This window comes from Malaya genurostris, chromosome 3, assembly GCF_030247185.1.
Source record: "Malaya genurostris strain Urasoe2022 chromosome 3, Malgen_1.1, whole genome shotgun sequence".
In the NCBI taxonomy this organism is placed as follows: Eukaryota; Metazoa; Arthropoda; class Insecta; order Diptera; family Culicidae; genus Malaya; species Malaya genurostris.
In genome coordinates, this window is record NC_080572.1 from 53,037,386 (window position 1) to 53,057,622 (window position 20,237).

Genomic DNA, 20,237 nt, shown 5'->3' on the forward strand with positions numbered 1-20,237 from the left:
TGTAAATCGATCATCTCAAAATTTTACCAATGAACAAACTAATCTTCTAAATCTTGGTTTAAATTATGCAATTTCTTCAAAAGTAAATCTCGAACAAGTTATTATAGACATAGAAACAGGTTTAAATAACTGTGATCTTTCCTTTCCTCAAATAAATGACACCAGAACTATCATAGCTGACGTCATTAGAAGTACTTCTTTGAATAATCAGCAAACCATTGATGAAAAAGAACTAGTGAAACAATTGCGAGAAAAGCCTATTTTTTATGTAAAGGCTGACAAGGGAAATAAAGTAGTTATTATGGACAAACAAGATTATGACAACTTGATAACCCAAAAAATTAATAACGGTCCTTATAGGAAACAAAGAACCGATCCCCTTCCTGAAATTATCAAAAAAGTGGATAAAACTCTTCTTGAATGTAATCCAAACTTCGACATCAACCTCAATTACCTCAAAGTTCCTAACCCTTCTTTACCCAAAATCAAAGGACTACCAAAGGTTCACAAACCTGGTAACGAAATAAGGGAAATTATTTCTTTAGTGGGAGCCCCTACCAAAAAATCGCCAAATGGCTAGTAAAAGAATGTCATTCTATGCCAAAAAAAAATTTCAGTAGATCAGTCCCCAACACACAAGAATTTACGACTCAACTTCAGAACTCTGGTGAAATCGAAGAAGACGAAATAATGGTGTCATTCGATGTAACCGCCTTATTCCCAAGTGTCACGGTGAAAGACTCAATCAATCTATTAGAAGATTGGTTACTTCAACATAGTAACAGTTTATGGAAAAGCAAAGTAAGGTCATATCTGAACCTAACTCGGCTTTGTATGGATGTAAATTACTTCAAATTCAGAGGCGGATTTTATAAACAGTTACAAGGGGCACCAATGGGTAATCCGCTTTCACCGTTTTTATGCGAATTGTTTATGGCAAATCTTGAAGAACTTTTGAAAAACCAGGGATTATTACCTAATCGCTGGTGGAGATACGTTGATGATATATTCTGTATCATCAAACGCAATGATTTATCAACTTTCTTACAAATGATTAATAACTTACATAAAAACATTAAATTCACCTATGAGGAGGAGAAAGACAACAGTTTACCTTTCTTAGATATCCTCATTGTCAGAGAGGCAAAAACCTTAAATATCGAGATATACAGGAATCCAACCAACACAGATCGGGTCATACCAAATACTTCTAATCATTCCAACCAACACAATATGGCAGCTTTCCACCATATGATTCACCTTATCCCTTAAGAGAGATGCTGCAATAAAAAAGAAAAACTGTATTTTCGAAATTGGAAAGGTCAATGGATATCCAGAGCGTTCAATCCAAACAATCCTCGACAAAAAATTAAGATTGTTGAAAAAACAATCACTTACAACTCTGCCTCCCCTATCGGAAAATTTAAAAAGAATATCGGTGGACTTCAATCCAAACATTGCACATCCTTTGAAATCAAAACTAAATAAATTTGGTTTGGATTTAGTATTCAGCAGCATGAACTGTCAATTGAAAAATTTACTAGGTTCTACAAAAGATCCTACGGATAATTTGAAAAAATCTGGGGTATACAAAATCTCGTGTTCTCATTGTGATAAAATATATATTGGACAAACAAAGAGAACTCTAGACATCCGTTTCAAAGAGCACGTCGCTGCAATAGCGAAAGCATCTAAAGAATTAGAGAAAGGACTACCACATCATTTCAAGTCAAAAGTAGCTGAACATGCCTTTTCTGAAGATCATGAACTCACTACCAACGACATAAAAATCATAAGACAAATTTCCAACCCATGGAAATTAGACACAGCCGAAAGTTTAGAAATCTTCAAAAATAACTCCATTTCATTATTAAATCGTGACCAAGGAAATAAGCCCTCCTGGCTATTCAAGTTATTACCTAAACATAAGATACAAATAGATTTAGGTAATACTTAATCTCTTAGCAAAATATCCCACTTCTTCAGTTTGTTGCACTCCGCTGACAATCAAACTACCTTCCTACCCGTTTGTTACTACCTGTTTCTTCCCGTTTTTACCCGTTGACAATAAGACATTTCGTATAAAAGGAGCAGCATTACACCATTCTTTCAAACAAACTTATGAAACCGATACACTGAAGAAGGATGTAAATAACATTCCGAAATACGCGTATCTGTATTGTAACGTTTGTTATGCTTCATTAAAGTATAGTGACTTTGTGAAAGTGTAATAACGTGACAGTGAAATAGTGCAAATTAAATGGTATATAAATAGTGCAACTGTTGAATATATTCCGCTAACAGCTCCAGGTGAAAAATAGTGACATTTTAACAGTTGATTTAACCCTCCGTCTGACAGATATTTTTATACCCTCGGTCTGACCTATTCATTTACGTGTATTTTTTAAGAATTTCGGTGTAAATTTGAACTGTATTCAGGTTCATTTCTATACAAACCTCATAATTTCGTTTCTTACATTTCTTACATGGCATACGATTTTCTGAAATATTATTAAGTAAAGATATTACACGGAAAATTGGGACTAATAAAACCAATAATGTTTTTGAGCGTTTTTTTTAAATTTTATTGAATATACAAAAAGATATTTTTCATGACATATGATCAGAACATTTCTATGAGTTTATCGTTGTAGTATTTAGGCAAACAAAACATATGTATTGAACCTTTGAATGCTATTGGCAAACTGGATATGAACAATTTGAAGCATTAAAAACAAGTTTTTCGGTATTTTTTTCTGCTTCATGTAAACATATCTTGCAATCTCTCTTGCATATACCTTATGATCAAAAAAGAACCGGAATTTTATTGAAAAACGTGCCTTATCCACCTAGCAGTGAGATGATACGTTTTCTTATCAATCCGCATGTGTTTTTTGCATAAACATTCTTCGGGGTTTCAGTTTTCATGACATTATTCTAATGTCCGTCGTTTTGCTCGATTTTGCTTTTTTGAGGAAACGATTGTGCTTTGAGAAACGATTCGATACTGGAACCGGAATTCGAAATTTGGTGTAGCCGAAGTCAGACAAATTCACCTGAGTATCTATATATTTCACATTTGTTTCAAAATGTTTGAAAATCAATGTAGACATCTTTGAGGAATCGTAGTGCGATTTAAATTTTTGGGTGCCTTCCGAAACGAAAACTGAATACAACCAAAAATGAAATAAGTTTATTTGGTTATCGGTTATCCAAATCTGCTAACCCGATAAACCTGATTAATTTATGTGAAATAGACATTTTTATACTAATCATCCTGTATCTCCGAAACCGGAAGTTGGATCTGACTGTAAAACAATATGTTTTATAGAATCTTAAACTTTTCATTTGAATCCTAGATGATTGTTAGATTTCATTTGAATCTTAGATCGGTTCAGCCATCTACGAGAAAAATGAGTTACAGTTTTAATTTCGTTTCACATATCATCCTGTAATTCCAGAACCAGAAGTCGGAATTAAACATAATTCAGGAACCTTGTTTGGGAGTATACGACTTTTCATATGAATCTGAGTTTGTAGAAAACGGTTGAGTCATCTCCGAAAAAAAATGAGTGAAATTTTTTGTCACACACGCATTTGCTGATCTCGACGAACTGATTCGAATGGTATATGACTATTAGGTTCTTCCAGCATTTCCAGATTTTAACAACCTATGGCTTGTTAGATAGGTATTACCGTGCGGAATCTAAGTCTAAAAACATATTCTGTTTTCAAGGTTAATTGTGACAGATATTGTCAAAAAACTGAAAATTCTGACATAAAACTTCGTAACTTCGATTTCAAAAAGTAAACATCCGATCTCAAAACCATTCAATAGCGTTCAGGGTGACGGGGAGACCTTTCATTTACGACTAGTTTGATCAAAATCGGTCCAGCCATCTCTGAGATCTCGACCTCTTAGTTGACAACACACATACAGACACACACACATACACACACCTACACACGGACATTTGCTCAGTTCGTTGAGCTGAATCGATTGGTAAATGACATTAAAGTTGGAGCGAATTCTATACCTATTTTTTATATTTATAAAAAAAGGTAAAAAGCGAAATTTCAATTTTTAATAAATTTCTTTATTATCGTCTTCAAAGTACTCTCCACCTGCGGCAATACATACATGCCAACGCTTGATCCAATTTTCCATAGAAGTTTTATAAAACGCCGAAGGTATGGCCTTTAGTTCATGCAGCGAATTCTCTTTTATGGTCTCTATGGTCTCAAAACGCGTTCCCCGCAATGACATTTTGAGTCTGTGGAAGAGGAAAAAGTCTCACAGGGCCATATCTGGAGAGTACGGTGCTTGGTTGATGATATTGGTTGAGTTTTTGGCCAAAAACTGCGACACAACCAACCCTGTTTTTGAATGAAATTCAGCTTTTTTGGCACCAGCCGAGAAGCGACGCGTTTCAAACCCAAACATCAGTTAAAATGTATTCGGCTGATGCCCAATAACACAACAATCTCTCTAATCGGTACAGAACGATTTTGCAACACGATATGTTTCGCCGATTCAATGTTTTCTTCAGTAACAGATGTTGTTGGGCGGCCAGGGATCTCATCATGATCCAAGCTTGTACGACCACCTTTGAAGCGTTTATACCACTCGTATGCCTGTGTTTTTCCTAGACACGATTCACCAAAGGCATTTTCTAACATTTTCAACGTTTCGGAACGCTTAAATCCATTTGCAACACAAAATTTGATGCACGCGCCTTGTTCTAAATATTCATCCATTATAAAAATCGCCACACGAAAATTTTTCAACTTCTTTGTATAGACGCCAAACAAAAATCAATCGTACGATATGCGTCAAAATTTGACAGAAAGTGTATAAAAGTGTTGCCAAAGTTGAGAGAATAAAAGTTTACCGATTGGACAAGCGCGGGAATTTTAAAACGAAAATTCTGGTTCTTTTTTGATCATAAGTGTTTCGGCACCGATGCTTGTACTATTAGCCACAACAATCAATGGATTGTTTATTTTTTTTTTACCGAAAAAAGTTTCAATAGACGAACGAACGACAAAATGTTTGATTATATGGACATTATTCGGCAAAACTAGAGTTCTAGACAAAGAATGGAGAAAAGTGCATCTTGCATTGTTTTTGTTGTATCCTCGAGTTCTTTGCAAATGCAATAGGCCACCAATGCCATCACACCTAACATGTTGTTAAAAATTACAGTGTTGTCTACGAGACTCGATCGATCAGGATGACATAAAGAATGCATTTTTTAACCTCTACTATCAACAGATTTAAATTTGAATAATAGACAAATAATTGCGAAACACAACTTAGGATTCTAAAACTAAGTTTAGGAAATAATTTATCAGCGTTTGAGCGTTTAATAGAATAATTTCACTTTGTACGTTTATGAATGAACACTTATATATGTATGATGTGAACTTAAATGGAGGTTAGAATGGAGAAATACAACAAACACATTTAAAAAAATCACAAACATATATTATATCATATGTCTTTCTATACAAAATGTATGGGGTCCAGCCAGATACCATTAGTCAGACCGAGGGTAATGTTTCAAACCAGCCGTTTTTCGAGGACAATGTCTATATTGCAAATTGCATTGATCCTGAAACCTCAAGTCGATAGATAAATTATAAATATGTAAAATTGATGGTAAAAATGAAAAACGGCTGGACCCATCAGTCAAACGGAGGGTTAAACGATAATTCATGCATTCTGAAACATTTTCAAGTGTTAAATTGTGTAAATATTCGTAAATATTATTCTTGTGAAACTCCGTTACTTGACGAATTATTGGTATATGATTTATGTCATATTTAGACCGAAATTTTCATTTCCAAACGAATTCTACATTGGAAATTCGAAAAAAATCGACGAATTCTGTGAACTTGTCGAATTAGGTGACATATTTGCAATCATTTGCCAGTCTCTAACTCAGAATGGCTCATATTTTTTTCACTGAGAAATGCATTCATTTCATTCAAGCACAAAGCAAAACGTCCCAACATTATATATTGCACTTTATTGGGCAGAAAATTGAGTCTCCATTTCTACAAATATTTCTACAAATAACCTTCACTGATTTTACCGAAAATGTTGACATTGACAATGCGGTTCGGTGAAACACGAGTACAAATGGTTGAGAAATAGAAGTGGTTTCTAATCCTTGTTGATCGATTAAGATCGGTTTTTGAGCACTAGTTATGAAAAGAAAAACAATATTTGCGTATAGAACTAAAGAGCCGCATGTGGATCGCAAGCCGCAGGTTGCTGACCTCGGACCTAGTGACGTTTTTCAGTGATGTCTTTCTCATTACTGGTAATATGAAAATTGAAGCAAAGTTGATCTCGGAGCCGGAGACTGGTTACCGGTATTGTCGAAGAGGGTTTGTTTGACCATCAACTAACACGATCTGCAACTTAGCAGTTTTGAAGATTCTGTTTTATTTTATATGGTGTCTTTCACAAAACACTCTAAATTTGAAATCTTTGTACTTATTACTATGTAACTCCGGAACCAGAAAGCGGTTCTAAATAAAATTCAGGAATTATTAGCTTTTCCATATAAAAACGTTCTACATTCATTATGAGAACCTAAACCTAGTGTCATATAGAGGAGACTGGGGCTAGACCGGTCACAGTATTGAACCGGACTGCTTAAATATCTTATAAACAAGCAATTATTTTGATCCATGAATTGACTCTGTAAACGCACTTTCATGTGATAGACAGACTACATTCAGCTGGATGACGTTTAGTCAATTCAGTTTGGTGTCAAATGTGTTCATGTCATGTTAGTGCTAACACTGGATTTACTAACAATCCAAGCGAAATGGTTATTATATGTAGGGAACCAATCAGATAGTCTTCAATAAAAACTCTAAGGTCAGTTCCAGTATCAATTATTTGGTACTGCATTGTGTCCTGTTTCGAGACAATAGGATCAACACACTCACGCAAGGTTGAATTCAACAGACAATCCATTCAAACATGGTTTCATTTCCGTAACGCTCATTAAGACATTTTAAGATTTGGTAACCTTTATAAATTGTATAAGTTGTGTATGTATGTATGTATATTGTACTCACGTTTCTCGAAAATGGCTGAACCGATTTTTATGAACTTATTTAAAAATAAAAGGTCTCGTTGTCCTGTACAAAATTACAGACTTTTTTTTTAGAATTCCGGGTTGGTGTTGGGAGTCAAACCTAGTTTGAACTAATATTTAAATGAAAGGTCTTAAGATGCAACAAAATTTATGAATTTTTCACGATCCGATCTCCGGTTCCAGAATTACAGAGTGATTAGCATGAACAATTTGAATTGAAGAATGTTTTTTCCTAAATTACCGTGTGAAACCTGCATTTTTTTGAAAATGTTTCAAAATTTTCTTTAGTTTGTAGATCTTTTTAGAAGATGACTAAATAATCTTAAATCAGCTACCTCGTTGGGGTTGTTTGAACGGTTGGCGCAACCGCGCAAAGTCCTAATCGGTTCGATACTAATTTTGGTTGTGTACAGGTTTAGATAGTAGCGTCTATTCTATATGAAAAACAAAATGAACTAATGTATACTAAATTGTCACGATAATGGCCTCGAAAACTGAGAAAATTAGACATTGTTCTTTATTGATGGAAGCTTCGACCACTTATTATCTAAAACGTGCCATTTGAACCAATTTGGTCATTGGCCAAGCTGTAGATACTTAAAACTTAATCATCGGTTTTAAGATTTATTTTCCAAATTTGTAATTTGAGCCCATATATAAAAACTCGTAATCTTACGTCAAGAAATCGATTTTTCGGTTCAAACTCATCTCCTAATTTATGAATGCTCCAATGTATAAAGATTTTGCCCTTCGGAAGTACCATTTTGCAACAGTGTGAATTGCTGATTACTGCAACGGTACATTGCGTACCGAGTGCCGGCCTAGACGTCGGTGCATTTTTGACACACTCGAATGGTTTCGGCATCCGCACTAATCGCCTAGGGTAGATTTTTTATCCACATGCCTGACACTGATCTGCTAACACTGAGTCGTAATTAGCTGCCTTAGATATAACATTTTTTCTGACATTCTCATTAAGTTCATCGTATATTTTTAAGTCGCATAATCCTAGATTTTAGCTAAAGTTTCTACCAGATTCACAGAGAATCCTTATTTCATAATTTATATATTTCTTTGTTTGTATTATTTTTCATTTTTCTAACCTCCAGAGGACCATGGCCGTGCCTGTAGCACCTTCTCCATCATGGCAGGCATCGGCGGTAGCCTCGGATATGCCCTCGGTGGTATAAACTGGGATGGGACCAGTTTCGGAGAGTTTCTCGGAGGAAGCATCAAAACCGTGTTCACCTTAGTGGGTGTTATCTTTGTGGTATGCTTGCTGCTTACCGTCACCAGCTTCCGCGAGATACCACTGTCGGTGATTGAAAAGGACGAACTGCTGAAACCCCTCACGGAATCAACCATCAAGCGGGAGCGAGCCAAGCTGAATGACAAGATTTTCTACATCAAAGATGTCAGCCGGACGTTTACCATGCAGCTACAGATGATTGATAACAAGGACCAGCCGACACCGCAATTGATTAACAATGCATTGACTGAGATCGAAAAGGGTGCGGTGGAACCGGTGCCAATCGATTCTGACTCGGAGGACGAGGAGAAAGCAATGAATTTAAAAGATTTCCTAAAGAGTGTCTTTGTAATGCCTAAATCGATTGCGATTCTCTGTCTCACGAATCTGTTATGCTGGATGGGTCATTTGAGCTTTTGCTTGTACTTCACTGACTTCGTTGGCGAGGAAGTATTCAAAGGAAATCCGGCGGCACATTCCACATCAGAAGACTACCAGCTGTATCTGGAAGGAGTTCGATATGGATGTTTTGGTTTGGCAATCTATTCGTTAGCGTGTTCATGCTACTCGTTTACAATCGAAAAATTGATCAAGATCTTGCGAGCCAGAATAGTTTATTGTGGTGGATTGCTGCTGGATGCCGTTGGTATGATTTTGATGGCAGTGTTCCCAAACAGAGTGACCGTTTTCGTCTTCAGTGCGACCGGCGGAATCGTTTATGCGCTGCTATTTACCATGCCTTTTCTTCTATTGGGACAGTACCACGCTAAAGAACAGGTTCGAGTTGTGAGCAAACTAGCGATTTCTTGCCCAAACTAATGATCGTGTTTTATTTTAGTTCAAATCCAACAAACCCGGTAAATCAGCAGAGCCTGAAAGGAAACGAGGTTTGGCGACTGATATTGCGGTCGTAGGAGGGATGATTTTCTTGGCCCAGATCATAGTTTCACTGGGAATCGGGACGTTCATATCGTGGCTGGGTTCAACGAAAGCCGTCATCTTTGCTGCCGGGACGTGCAGTTTCTTGGCGGCTATCTCGGCAACGCAGATAGTCTACATGGACTTGTAAAGATCGTGGAAATTCGTAATCTCACCAGCAGTAGCGGGCTTAAGATTCACCTTAATTTTATTATTGTTATATGTTGTAAAATAATTTATCACACATTTTAGATTTATTGGAATTTAATGTGATAAACAAATACGTTGAATAGTTTAAGTTTGGAGTCACCTAGCTTAGTTGATAAATGGAATGCATTTAATATATTTCTATCAGCTTTATTATAGATGTGCAAATAGTATGAAGATCCGAAAAATCGGCAGAATTAGTGAAGCAAAATATCACATTAGGATCACTTTTCACTTGTTTCACTTGTTCATAAATTATCTTGACGTCTTACTTTACTATGGGGCGCCTTTTCAAAATTTACCCTGTACAAGAATAGGCAGAACTTCATCGCGAACTAGTTGATTTTCCCGGCGTTGCTCGGAAATGTTTCGTGAAGTAAAGGCCGGAAAAAATTCTAGAAATTGTCCTCCCCATTGATACTCTGATTGAAATGAAACACAACTTAGACGACAACCCGATTGAACAATACTCCGTCCATGCTCAGACTGCGAATGATCAGTGTCCCATCTCAGATCTCACAATAATCATAACTTGCAAATTTGGTCAGTTTTGTATTCGAACCCTTTTGTTAAATGGCGGGCGGGTAATGTCAGAGACATAACTGAATGTCGTGAATACGAAAACAACTGACATGTTCCTTAATACTTCCGAATATCAATTAGTTCCTTAACACTTCCGAATATCAATCGCATTTTCAATAGTATACTATTGAAATACTTCAATAATGTTGCTATACACGTTTAAGTCGAAAAATTTCGATTCTATTGGTAGTTAGATTATATAAATCCTTCCACAGATCACTGAGCTATAAGCTTTCAAAATACGAGAAAGACAAACAATCGTCATGTGTTTTCCTCTTTGATACTCGTTGATACCAAACATTTTAGAAAAGTTTAATTTTGAACTATTTGAGATTACGTCACACAACTGAAAGTTTTATCATAAAATTGTGATCATATTTCCGATGACATGTAGCAAAAATTATGTTGATACGTTAGATGCAACGAGAGACATTCACGATCAAAAACTTATCACTCTCTCAAGGGGTAAATTTTGAAAAAGCGCCCCATAGTAAAGTAAGTCGTATTCACGACAAAATTCGAGGCAATATGAACTGAATATAAATGACAGATGTCAAACCTCTTGAAACTATCGACATCAGCGGTTACTGTTCAATATTCATAACTGCCAGAGCCATCTTTTGAAAACATAAAAAACTAAAAATAGAAAGCAAAATGCTCGCTTTCCCTGTGACAAGCCTTTTTTTTAAGATAGTTACATAACTATCTCAAGGTAATCTTGTTTTGTATTCACTATCTTTTAATCAGAGAAATTAGATAAAAGTTTGAATGAGCGCAGTATCGGAATGTCACACGTCATCTACGTGTCTGATTTCAATTGATTTGACACTTAGTGTTGAAGGCTATTTTTGGGCCAATTGACTGGAATTACCAGCGAAATTCTGCACAGCGTTTTCGCTGTACTGTCATAAAAAGATAGCGGCTTCGTGCTATTCGGTATGTGGTGCATAAAAGACGCAATCACTTTATTGCTTTCGTCTGGTGAAACATTGACGCATGTTTGAAGGTATATTTACTGTATTGAAGGGCAATTAAAATGAGACACTGCCATATTGTGTAATCGATGGAGACGAAAATTCTATTCCGGAAGTATGCCTTCAACATGGATCAAAACAACTATTCATGTTTTAATTAAGGTGATAAATATCATCAATCATCAGTTAATAATTTTAGTTGCAAGTATATATTTTATATTGAAAGATGTAATGTTATGAGTTTTAATATTCATGGTTCTTGTTCAATTAAAAATGTCGCCTTGAAGTTGCATTGAAAAGATGAAATGGGTTTACGACAACGATATTTGAAAACTATTTAATAAACGTCATGTACCTGTCGACCCTAGCTCTTCAAGTAACAAGTGCTAATCAGTTTCAACCGGATTTGACTACCTTGATGGTTTGAGCAGTTTTGGTTGTTTATATAAACAGTACAGTTCCGTTTCGATGAGTAATATTGGCAATGTCGCAGACATCGATCTAATTTTTATGGGGAGCTATTAGGCGGCATTCACTATCGTTATCACTTAGAAATTCGGAACCCGGATCTTTAGCAGAGCTCTAATCTTATTTTATAAGGCTTATTTTCACCTTGACTTAATGTACGTTGTTTGAGAAAAAAAATTAACCGGAAAATTAGTTTCATCAGTAAATACACTTGCTATTGAAAAAGATGAAAAAACCGCAATGAATTTTTTCCGATGCCTTCAAAATGTCCTTTGAGTGACGTGAATCTCATCATATATTATTTCGGTATTTAGCTAGTCTAGAACGTGAGCAACTAACGTTAATTATATTTTAGTTCTATCAGCAAAGCATTTATTAATCCTAAAATACTCTCGTGACTTTTTCTATACGTAAACGCTTGTCTGGGGTGCACTTGTAACCCAGAATTAAATTAATATATTGCAAAGTATTTACAAACAGGCGGTACGGTCTTCTTACAGAACCTTTTGCAAAGCAGATCCTATAATAATATCTGAGTATTGAGTATATTTTTTCAAATATTTAATTGTTGGTACAACAAGTCTCTGTATTACGTCAAAATGGCCTTTTTTAGGGTATAACTCTACCCCTAAGAGCGTTCTAGGGTTAATGACGCTTAATGATACTTTTTATAAAAATATACTTTATCTGCTGCTTTATCACAGTCATGAGTAAACACTTTAAACTGCACTAACGAACGCTGAAATTACCATTTTTTTCTTTACTCTCTGTTTGGCTCAGACCTGTCGGTCCATAAAACCAGGTCTTGTGTTATTTTTAGTTGTGTTGCTAAAGACTGTCGAAGAAAGTATGGACGCACTTTGATTTCGCTCTAAATAATTCACAAGTGTTAGATATTAAAATTTTTTCGATATACTGATGATATTAGACTACATCAACAGAATATTATTCTCAACATTTTCTACTTAGCCATTGTAGACTAGCTGGCGCACCTTCTTGGGAACGTTCCTCATTAAATTCTGTACAGACTTCTTGGCGACAAGTTTTGACACCTTTTCCCAATTTTTTTCGAACTGTTGAATGGTTTCTGCTGCCGAGACATGTTTCCTATCAGGAATCAGGAATCAGAACAAATTGGCTCAAATGGCACGTTCCCCTTGATATTTGGAGATTTGTGCCTTGCCATCAATTTGTTTTTAGCATCATTTTCCCGATATATAAGAGGGAAGGATTGAAAGGAAATGGTAAGGGTTGGACTAGGAGGATGGGAAAAATTGACGACACAAAAACACATAAAAGCAGAAGTAAATTCTGCACCCCTAAGGGATGCCGAACAATCTGCTGGGGATCACATTTAGTGGAAGCAGAAGTAAATTCTGAACCTCTACGAGGTCCCGAACAGTCTGCTGTTAATAAAACCTCCAACCCCCGAGAGGATTTAGAGATCTTACAAAAGCGACACCATTCTGCACTCTCGGAAGAATGCAGAACGATTCGCAGTATGTACGAGCAGAAGTAAATTCGGTAACCCCTAAAGGATGCCAAACAATCTGCTAAACCCTATTTAAGGTGAACACAGAAGGGATTCATTCACTCCAGGAAGAACGATGAACCCTTCCGACTATAGCTCCTTACCACATTGGGTGAGAAACGAGAGAATATCCTTCAATTTTAGCTCCGCATACACAGACTCAACCATGTATGGAGAACCAAAAACCCGGATACGTAGCTGCGTCAATGCGGGACAGTTACATATCAGATGATATGAAGTACCATAATCGCATTCACACAAATCACACGAATAATACTCAGCACGTTGAATAGTAGCCATGTGATAATTGAGTTTGCAATGTCCAGTCAGAGCTCTGACCAGAATACTGCAATGATGCTTGGAGAAATGCAGTAGACACTTTGACATTTTCAGATTTAAATCTGGTAGAAATGCTTTTGTCTGAGCGCAAGTTTGCAAGCTGCGCCAGTAGCTGGCATGTTTGGATGCAGCCCAACAACGAATCTTGTGCTTTATCCAACTAGTTGAAAGTGGTAAAGCTGGTTCAGGACCAACGAAATCATTCGTTGCACCAGCTCTAGCCAACTCATCAGCCCATTCATTTCCAGTAATACCAGAATGGCCGGGTACCCATAAGAAGTAAACAGCATTTGAAATGCTGAGGTCTTCAATTTGAGTTCGACATGCGATCGCTAGATTCCACCGCGAGTCATTCGAACTGAGTGCTTTTAAGGCTGCCTGACTGTCGGAACAAAAATAAATTCGTTTACCACAGATCCTCTGCTGAAGTGCCGATTGTACTCCACACAGAATCGCGTAAATTTCTGCTTGGAACACAGTACAGTATCTACCAAGTGAATGAGACTGTTCCAACCTCATTTCACGACAGTAGACACCAGCACCAGCACGACCATTCAACAGAGAACCGTCCGTATAACAAACTATGTGTTCATCAAGTTGTCGTTCCAGACAACCAGACAACCATTCCTCACGAAGAGGATAGCTCACATTGAATGTTTTGAAAGGAAAACTACATGTGAGAGTTAGGTCACTAGGAGCGAGTAAATACTCATCCCACGTAACCATTTGAGACCACAAGCGAGTGTGGCTGGTTGCATAATCTAATGGGTTACTGTTCCAAAGCCCTGTAACCTTAAGACGGTATGCACAAGATAATGCTTCTTGTTTTAGGAACACATGTAGTGGTTTAATGCACAGTAGCGCCTCTAGAGCAGCAGTAGGAGTTGTCGTGAATGCTCCTGTCATCGCCATTAGGACCATCCTTTGGAGATGATTTAGCTTTGACTGAACTGTCGCGACTTCTCCTTTCTGCCACCATACAAGACATCCATATGCTAAAATTGGTCTAACAATAGTTGTGTAGATCCAATGAATATATCTGGGTTTGAGTCCCCATGATTTTCCAAAAGCTCGTCTGCATTGGCCGAAAGCCATGCAAGCTCTTTTAATCCTGAAATCAATGTGAGCAGACCAATTCAGTTTTGAGTCAAGAATAACCCCGACGTATTTAACTTGATCGACTACAGTAGCCTCTGAACCGAAGAACTGTAACGGACGAGCTCCTGTGATTATCCTACGATGAGTGAAAAGCACCATTGATGTTTTGCCCGGATTTACAGATAATCCAACCTGACAACACCATTGTTCAACAGATCGCAGGGCTTGTTGCATTAAATCAAAGGGAGTGTTAATGCTTATACCGGTCATCAATATATGATAATCGTCGGCAAAACCATAAGTCGGAAATCCAAGGTTATTAAGTTTCCTTAACAAACCATCAGCGACTAGGTTCCATAAAAGTGGGGATAGTACACCACCTTGAGGACACCCACAGACACTCAGCTTTTTAATCTCTGCTTGCCGAAGCGATGAACAAAGAAGTCGATTGCTAAGCATTGCGTGTATCCAATTTGTGATACTTGAAGGTATGCCATGACCACGGGCTGCTTCCAGAATTGAATTGAAAGACACGTTATCAAAGGCACCTTCAATATCTAGGAAAACTCCCAAGCAAGATTGCTTTTGTGAGAAAGCTTTTTCAATGTTGTACACAACATCATGTAACAGGGTTGTAGTGGACTTTCCACGCTGGTAAGCATGTTGCATTCCATGTAGCGGATGCACGCCCAAACTAACATTCCTGATGTAGTGATCTACTATGCGTTCCACTGTTTTAAGAAGAAATGAGCTAAGACTGATAGGCCTGAAACTCTTCGCTTCCTCATAAGTGTCGCGACCGCCTTTGGGAATAAATTTGACAATTATTTCCTGCCAGGCTCTTGGAATATATCCAGTCACAAGACTAAAAGTAAGTATTTTCTTCAAAACATGTTTGAAATGTTCATACCCTTTCTGCAGTAACACTGGGAAAACTCCATCCTTTCCAGGAGACTTGTACGGAGCAAAACTCTCAACTGCCCATTTGACCGATTCAATCGTCACAACGCTTCGAGCAAGGGCCCAAGAATCGTAACTACCTGAAAAAGTCTCGGGAAGAGCTGTTGGTGATGGATCCATACATCCTGGAAAGTGAGTGTTAAAAAGATAGTGAAGTACATCACCTTCATCAGACAAGTGTTCACCATCTGAAGTTCTTAAGAAACTGACATTAAAGTCCTTAGACTTCGAAAGTAACTTATTTAATCTGCTAGCCTCGTTGAGACTAGAGACATTTGTGCAGAGGCTTTTCCAACCACTTCGCTCAGACGATCGAAGAGCATTTTTGTAAGCCCTTCGAGCCGACACGAATGCCCCCGACCCATCTCTGCGTCGGTGGTTCCAAGCTCTTCTGCATAGTTTCCTTAGTCTAGCAAGTTCAGCATTCCACCAAGGAGTTCCTCTAGTAGCTCGCACAATCCGAAGTGGACAAGCCTCTTCATAAGCTGCAACTATGAGTGAATTTGTCTCGTCGACAACATTTTCCAAATCAATTGGGGTTTCAATTGTTGGTTGGTACCCGTAAAATCTAGTCGCCAAGCCCTCTTCATAGAGGTCCCAGTTTGTAGATTTGGGATTACGATATGTGATAATATCAAATTTAACGTTTGAATGATCAAAGAAGATGTACTTATGATCAGACAACGAAGGTTCAAGCTCATTGGAGACGAGCCAATTCACCAACTCATGCGCAATCCTATCAGAGCAGAGAGTTACGTCCAAAACCTCCTCTCTTCCAGATCTCGCAAAAGTTGGACGGTTTCCTGCATTGACTATGTGCAGGTTTGTACTGCTCACAAATTCCATCATATCAGAGCCTCTCGAATTTATATCTGTGCTGCCCCAAATGATATGGTGAGCATTTATGTCACTGCCGATTACAAGCGGTAAATCACTTTTGCAGCAGTATGATACAACCTTTTTGAAGTCATCGCTTGGCGAAGGTTGGTTATGCGGCAAATATGCCGAACAATAGACATATTTTCTGTCTATGCCATCAATAGACATATCAACTGTGACAGCACAAATATCCCGAGTTGTGAGCTCCGATATGAGAGAAACATCGAGAGCACTATTTGCAAGTATGCATGCTCGAGGCATTTCACGTGGATTTGTCATTCCGGTCTTGTTGAAGGCAACAAAGACTGGGTTTAACAATTTTCCAACGTAGAAGTTTCCCTTTTGGAAATATGGTTCTTGAACCAAAGCTATAGAAGCTTTACCTTCTTGCAGAAGTCTGGATAGATTCATAGTTGCTGTACGTTTATGCTGGAGATTGATTTGTGCCACTCTAACCATTATCAATCAGAGTAATGAACACCCCATCTCCAGCACTTATCGTACAACAACTAGAAGAAACCAAATATATTGGCTTGTAATCGCCTATAGCGAACCATGTAAGGATTTTTTTAAATGTTTTAATCATTTAAATCCCACGAGCTGCGAAGAAAGAAGTCGTCCACTGTGCCAGAGCTTCGCTTAACACAGTAAGGGAAAACCCCAAGATATTCCGTTCACGACTGCATTGTTTAACCTCCTGCAGCCATTCAGTCATCGGCACGGAAATACACCTTGACTTAGGAGATCCTATTTTTGTGGCCTTTTACGACATGGAACAGGAAACCAGTGGATCAATTCTTGGTAGAAAATAATTCCGCCGGATGCCACACGGCTTACCTGTTTAGTGGACTTATACTACCGGTACAGGTGGACCGTAGCGTTATTCTTAGCCAGTTGGGAAACCGCTACCGACACTACACGGCTATCTAGGCTGCTCAGAGAGGGAAGTTGACATTGATGGTCATTTCCATGGATGGAAATTTTCTACTTAGCCATTGTAGACTAGCTGGCGCACCTTCTTGGGAACGTTCCTCATTAAATTCTGTACAGACTTCTTGGCGACAAGTTTTGACACCTTTTCCCAATTTTTTTCGAACTGTTGAATGGTTTCTGCTGCCGAGACATGTTTCCTAAGATGTGCCTTCGTTAATGCCCAAAATTCCTTAATTGGTCGAAGTTGTGGGCAATTTGGTGGATTCATGTCTTTTGAGACGAAAGTGACATTTTTGGTAGTATACCATTCTACCGTTGATTTCGAGTAGTGGCAAGAAGCAAGATCTGGCCAGAAGACAACAGGATCCTTGTGGCTTCGAATCATGGGTAGAAGTCGTTTTTGTCCTGGCAAGGATTTGTAATCGAGTTTCACGTAGGTTTCGTCGCCCATGACTATGCAGTTCAAATTTCCAGCAAGAATCGTATTGTACAGCTTTCGAACCCTCGGCCTGATCGATGCTTCTTGTTTCGGACTACGTTTTTTTTTGCATAAATATCTGTTTATTAATCTTATTTTTGTGTATTACATCAACATTTTACAGTACAAGTGTTTTGACCCTTTGGCCTTTCATCTTTGTTGTTCATACGATTCGTTATTAATAATAGGTGTTTTAGTTACTTTTGTTTTACATACTAATGTTTAATCATAATATTTATTTTAATTATTAATAAAATATCTACCTACTTATAACTATCCCTAACCTAATACGTACAAATTTTGAATTATTTGTATTTCAGAGATTGAGCACCTCTTTTCAAATTTCGTGCAGTATTGTTCGAATTTTTGTTCTAGTATATCCAGTGAGGCCATCTCATGTACTTCACTAGTCCTTGTCCAAGGGGGTAGATTTAGAATCATCTTTAAGATCTTACTTTGAATGCGCTGAAGCCTAAGTTTGTGTGTTCGTGCACAGCCCCGCCAAACAGGGACTGCGTTTTCAATTGCGGGGTAGATGATTTGTTTATAGACAGCCATCTGATTATTCAGGCACAGTTCAGATGTTCTACAAATCAGCGGATACAGAGACCTGATGAGTATGCTGCATTTTTGAACGATTTTGTCAACATGTGACCTGAATATCAGATGTCTGTCAAAGGTGAGTCCTAGATAGATAACTTCATCGGACCATTGAATGACCTCATCACCGAATCGTATTCGGCATTCGTCTGATGGAACAAGTTTTGGAGATCTTGAATGTGGAAACAAGATGACCTGAGTTTTTGCTGCATTGATCACAATTTTCCAGCTTGTAAAATATTCCGTTAAAGCGTCCAGACCTGTCTGTAGTTTATTCTTCAGAGCATTAATGACACGACCTTTGTAAAGAATGGCAGTATCATCAGCAAATTGTGACAGAACACCACCACCTGGAAGAGGTGGGATGTCTGATGTGAAAATGTTGTATAGAATGGGACATAGGATACTTCCTTGGGGTACACCAGCAGGAATAGTAAATCTTTCTGAAAGTGAATAATCAGAGAAACCTGGAAAGCTCTATCTGCAAGATAATTTTTGATAATTTTAATAAGATACATGGGAAAATTATACCGATGCAGTTTAAACACCAGGCCATCGTGCCACACATTATCGAATGCCTTTTCAATACCCAATATTGCCATGGCAGTCGTTTTGGACACTGATTTGTTTTGCTGGATGACGTTGTTAACCCTTGTGAGTTGGTGGATGGTGGATCTTCCTTTCCGGAACCCAAACTGTTCTTCCAGAAATATATCCTGTTCATCTGCGAAAGCAAGAATTCGCCTTTGTATTGACTTTTCAAACAGCTTGGATAGGGCAGCGAGTAAGCTGATGGGCCGATAGCTCTTGGAAAGGGAAGGATCTTTCCCCGGTTTCAAAACTGGGATAACTTTAGCTAACTTCCACTTTGAAGGGAAGTAACCAAGCTCCCAGCACCTGTTAAAAATTTTAGCTAAGAAGACAAATGAGCGAATACTCAAATGTTTCAGCTCAATGTTGAATGTGTTGTCGAAACCGGGGGCCTTCATATTTTTGGATTTTTTCACAATAGCCATCAGCTCATTCGCAGTGACTCTACTTTCCTCAGGAACTAAGCTGTCTGATTGGTCAACCTCAGCTACTCTATCTGCAACGGCTCTTTCATGTGGACTAACAATGTTGAGTCCTAAATTGTGAGAACACACAAACTGCTGGCCTAGCGCATTTGCCTTCTCTACTGGTGTGATTAAAGGTATTCCTTCAGCTGCGTCCTGGGGTGGTTGCGTCCATACTTTCTGGGACAGTTTTTTAGCTAATAGAATCTGATTTGATGCTATATTGTGATGATGATTTATGGTGTGTATTTTTTTTATAGCGGCTGTAATCGAGCAGTCATTGAGTTCGATTTTCTTTTGTTTTTCTTTTTATAGTTTTATTGACAACTCAAACATGTTTTTTTATTGCTCTTAGATATCCGACTATTTGCAGTTGTTCATTCGTTTTTTTTGAGAAAAAAATCACTAAGTGTTGTTTTATTATGTAATACTGGGAAGCAAACTCTAATTATATCGAACTGACTGCAGTTGTACAGAATGTGATTCAGGTCCTCAGTAACATTGCAGTATTGGCAGCGGTCGTTTGGTAAGTAATTCCATTGCGCAAGTTTCTCTTTGGTTGTTGTATGACCTGTTCTAATTCTAGATAAGACTATTGTTTGGTGAGATGGTATTGTTTAAGCCATGATTGTTTGAACCAAGGCTTTGGTGATACTAATTTGGAATGTTCGAAAGGGAATCGTCTTTTTTCCTCAGATATATTACTGTATTTATTTAGCCATATTGGCCAAAGTTCTGTTTTAACTGCTGATTGGAGGTCTGTTAATGTGAGATTGTCGTTTTCTATAGTGTTTCTAGTAGTGCCTAATTTTGCTGCATGATCAGCTCTATCATTTTCTATCAGGTCT

The 20,237-nt window shown here is 37.8% G+C and overlaps 1 protein-coding gene across 4 annotated transcripts in view; it reads left to right on the forward strand.

The window, feature by feature from the left end:
• LOC131435206 (proton-associated sugar transporter A-like) overlaps nt 1-9,648 on the forward strand; it is a 58,556-nt gene extending 48,908 nt beyond the window's left edge. For all 4 annotated transcript variants that reach the window (XM_058602862.1, XM_058602861.1, XM_058602860.1 and 1 more), the window contains exons 5-6: nt 8,228-9,144; nt 9,206-9,648. In XM_058602862.1, coding sequence (XP_058458845.1) covers nt 8,228-9,144; nt 9,206-9,436 — 1,148 coding nt within the window. In that variant the 3' untranslated portion in view covers nt 9,437-9,648. The remainder of the gene's footprint in view (nt 1-8,227; nt 9,145-9,205) is intronic.
• Nucleotides 9,649-20,237: the final 10,589 nt, after the last annotated feature.